General features: G+C 31.8%; 1 protein-coding gene across 1 annotated transcript; it reads left to right on the top strand.

The window, feature by feature from the left end:
• The first annotated feature begins 2,765 nt into the window (after nucleotides 1–2,765).
• LOC101501231 (uncharacterized) lies at nucleotides 2,766–3,427 on the top strand. The gene has a single exon (XM_027336625.2). The coding sequence runs from the start codon at nucleotides 2,980–2,982 to the stop codon at nucleotides 3,421–3,423; it is 444 nt and encodes a 147-aa protein (XP_027192426.1). The 5' UTR covers nucleotides 2,766–2,979; the 3' UTR covers nucleotides 3,424–3,427.
• The last annotated feature ends 12 nt before the right edge of the window (nucleotides 3,428–3,439 follow it).

Raw genomic sequence — 3,439 nt, 5'->3', positions numbered from 1 at the left:
CGATGAAGCGTTCCTGTTGAGACAAAATCTCTCAAATGATTTTAATGATAACAAAATTACTTAAGAGATTATGATTGTGGTTAATGACTAACATGTGCTCTTGAGTGTATTCATATAAGATAATAGGTTATTAATCATTAAGGCAAAAAGAAGAAAAAAAGTGATTTTGGCCTGAGGATGGAAAACCCTCGTGAGGATGGAAATTGATGCAAACGCGAGGATGGGCTGCAAGTTGAAAAACTCCAGATTTGGACAATCTGATCTCTCACCAGAACAAATGTGTTTATTCAAATGCATAACAATGTCAAACATGAATAAACAAAGCATTCAAAAGTAAGAGTCAAAAGGTCAAAAGAAAAAGGTGAATATGGCTAGATCTAGTATGTAAAGGATAGGCTAGCAAAAGTGAAAGCAACCTATCAAGCATGTGCAAAGGTCAAAATCTGAACATTTAATGGGCTTGCACGTTTTAATTCATAAGGAAGTCAAGTTAGCAAAAGGAAACTTGAAACAAGCCAAAAATGGAAGATCACATGTTGCTGCCAGATCTGATCCTCGGACTGAGTATGACAGTCCTATGTCATAGGGTGGCTTTTTCTCTCTTGTCAACATCACCTCAAAAGATGAAGCCAACCTAGACCTTAAAGACTTCGAAAAATGCAGCTCAGAAACAGCCTTGCACTCTGATTAAAGAGAAAAAGCAAGGACATGTCAAGATCAAAGCTATGCTGCAAGAGGATGGGTTCTGCCTAAGCCTAACAAGCTGAGTGGCAGTTCTGTAATTTTGATGAAAACCTTGGATCCTTTGAAAATGAGCTCCAACGGTCATCAAAGGCTTGGATCTCTATAAAATGCATACAAGCTCTCCATTGGAAGACACACAACACACTTGCATAAAAAGATCAAGCATCTTAAAGCTTTCAAGAAGCAAATCACATCCTCCCTTATTACTTTCTTTGATCCTACACTATATCTTTGTATATCTTTTGAGAAAGTATTAAGTATCAATCACTCTCATTCTACTTTGTAATTTCCTAGTGAGTGAAGCTTGGAAATATTTGGAAATTGATTGTAAGCTTGGTGAAGCTTGATAATACACGGTTGTAATCATCCTCGGGTTGAGGATTGATCTGTTTTGAAAGTTAGTGAAATCTCACAAGGGTGTGAGGACTGGACGTAGCCATCTTTGGGTGAACCAGTATAAAATTGTGTGTGTGTCCCTCATATTCTGCTCCTACTTTTTTACTCAGCTTAGATCTAACGATTTAAAAACCCCATCCTCGAGCTAGCCATCCTCTGCAAGAGGATAGTTTTTAAAACACTTAAAAATTGTTTTTAACAGCAAAATCCCTATTCAACCCCCCCTTCTAGTGATATTTAGCTACATCAGTTCCAACCCATACCAAACGAAAGATATTGGCCACAATATAAAGGTGTTAAGGCGTGTCACAATCCACTAATGCAGACAGTCAAGAAATATCGTTCAAAGAGCAAACATATTAGAACAGAAATGGTGTTGACACATCTACTCAAATTTGATGTATTTTGTTTTTTAATTTTAATGTATTTTTTTTTAAATTTATAATATTATTTAATCATTTTAAATATAAAAATTATTTATTATAATAATAATAATTAGGCTAAATTACATTTGTGGTCCTTTAACTTAATTGCAGGTAACGTTTTAGTCCTTTATCTTTTTTTTTTTTCCGACTTGGTCCTTTATTTTAATTTTAAGTGACAATTTGATATTTTATGTTTTAAAATTTCAACAATGATATCCTTTTTTATACAAAAATTCAAAAAAAATTTCAATCAAAACTCATAAAATTCATTATATTCTTCAATATAATACAAATTTCATCAAATTCGTAACGCGAATCTTCAAATAAATTCATATTTTCATACTTTATTTGATATTTTTAGGAATAAATGACTAAATCGGAAAAAAAAAAAGATAAAAGACTAAAACGTTACCTGAAATTAAGTTAAGGGACTACATATGTAATTTAGCCTAATAATTAAAATATAAAATTTATTTGTAATTTATTAATGTATTTTATTTTATTATTAGTATTTTTATTTTTAAAATAATTAAATTAATAACTTTAATAATAAACAAATATTAAAATATAACAAAAAAAAAAAAATTACTCAATTAGAAGTCGCATCTTTAGGAAACGGTCTTCTATTCAGTTTCAAAAAATTCGCCTTGAGGTGGTTGCTTCCGCAGGAAACAACCTCCTACTTAAAAAAAAAAGTAGGACATTCGTGTTAATAATTTTTAAATTAAAACATTTTAAAAATTAAATAAATAAAAAGAAATATATTAATAAAAAAACTCACACATTCTTATATAATTCTCTATAAATTTACTCTTATTTGATTTTTCTATATTTCCCTTTCTTTTCCTTCCTCCAAAGCCCTCCCTTCCCTTTTCCTGCAAACTTCCAAAAGTTTGAGAGACAAAGAGTCCTAAGTTCAACTAAACCCACTAATATTTCCAACAATTAATTACTAAATGCCATTTTAGATAGAAAAAACAGTTAAATCACATTAATTAAGGAGGTTTAATTTTTTTTTTTTCCGTAAGCTAAAATCTTAATAAAGCCACTTCCAAACATTGTAGTGTTTGGCCAAAAGAAAAATCCACCAAAAAAGGTAAAGTACCACCAAGTTTCTATCATCTAACCAACCACTTATTGACACGTATATACCTTACCATAATTGTAATCTTCACTTTAAATATCCGGTTATATGTCATAACCCTTATTAGAAGCTATAGTTTGCGTTTAGGCCACAACCAAATAATTTAATGAATGCGATGATATCTTAGCTTTTCCTCATAATATTATTGTTCTTGCTTTTTCCTTAGTAAGACCAAAGAAGAAAGGAAAAGGAACCTATTCTTTAAACAAGGCATGCCTTCTTTTAATAATTACTTTCCACACCCCCTCCTTCTCCTTCTCTTTCAAAACCATGGAAGATTTGAACATGATTGCTGCCGATTGTGTTGTCATATCATGCTGCTGCCAATGCTTGATCTTGCAAATTTTTGTACTTGTGTTGCGCAAGATGGTGAGGAAAACAAGAGAATATGGTAAGAAAATATTTTGTCAAAAGAAGGGGGTGCAAAGAGAAATGGGTTGTTATAAAGATGTGGTTTTGAGAATTCATGAACAATCCTTCAGGGTTCAAGAGGATATCGATCTAAAAGATGGTGATTTACACAATTGTGGTTGTTGTATGGTTGAAGTTGAGAAAGTGATGGAGGAACTTTGTGAGAAGGGGGAGTTTGGATTTGGAAGCTTTTGGGGTAGGAAGAGGCCATGGGGTGTTACTAAAGTTGTTAATGATCATAATGATGCTAGTTTTGTAAGATATCAAATAATTGATTTGGTTGGTTCGTTAAGCAATGCTTAAAATATATATATATATA

The sequence above is a fragment of the Cicer arietinum genome, chromosome 7, assembly GCF_000331145.2.
Source record: "Cicer arietinum cultivar CDC Frontier isolate Library 1 chromosome 7, Cicar.CDCFrontier_v2.0, whole genome shotgun sequence".
NCBI classification, from domain to species: domain Eukaryota; kingdom Viridiplantae; phylum Streptophyta; class Magnoliopsida; order Fabales; family Fabaceae; genus Cicer; species Cicer arietinum.
Note: the sequence above shows the minus strand (reverse complement) of the source record. Positions and strands in the feature narration are given on the sequence as shown.

Bases quoted from the DNA above. Each gene is read 5' to 3' on its own strand.
- LOC101501231 (XM_027336625.2), top strand. From the start codon at position 2,980: ATGGAAGATTTGAACATGATTGCTGCCGATTGTGTTGTCATATCATGC.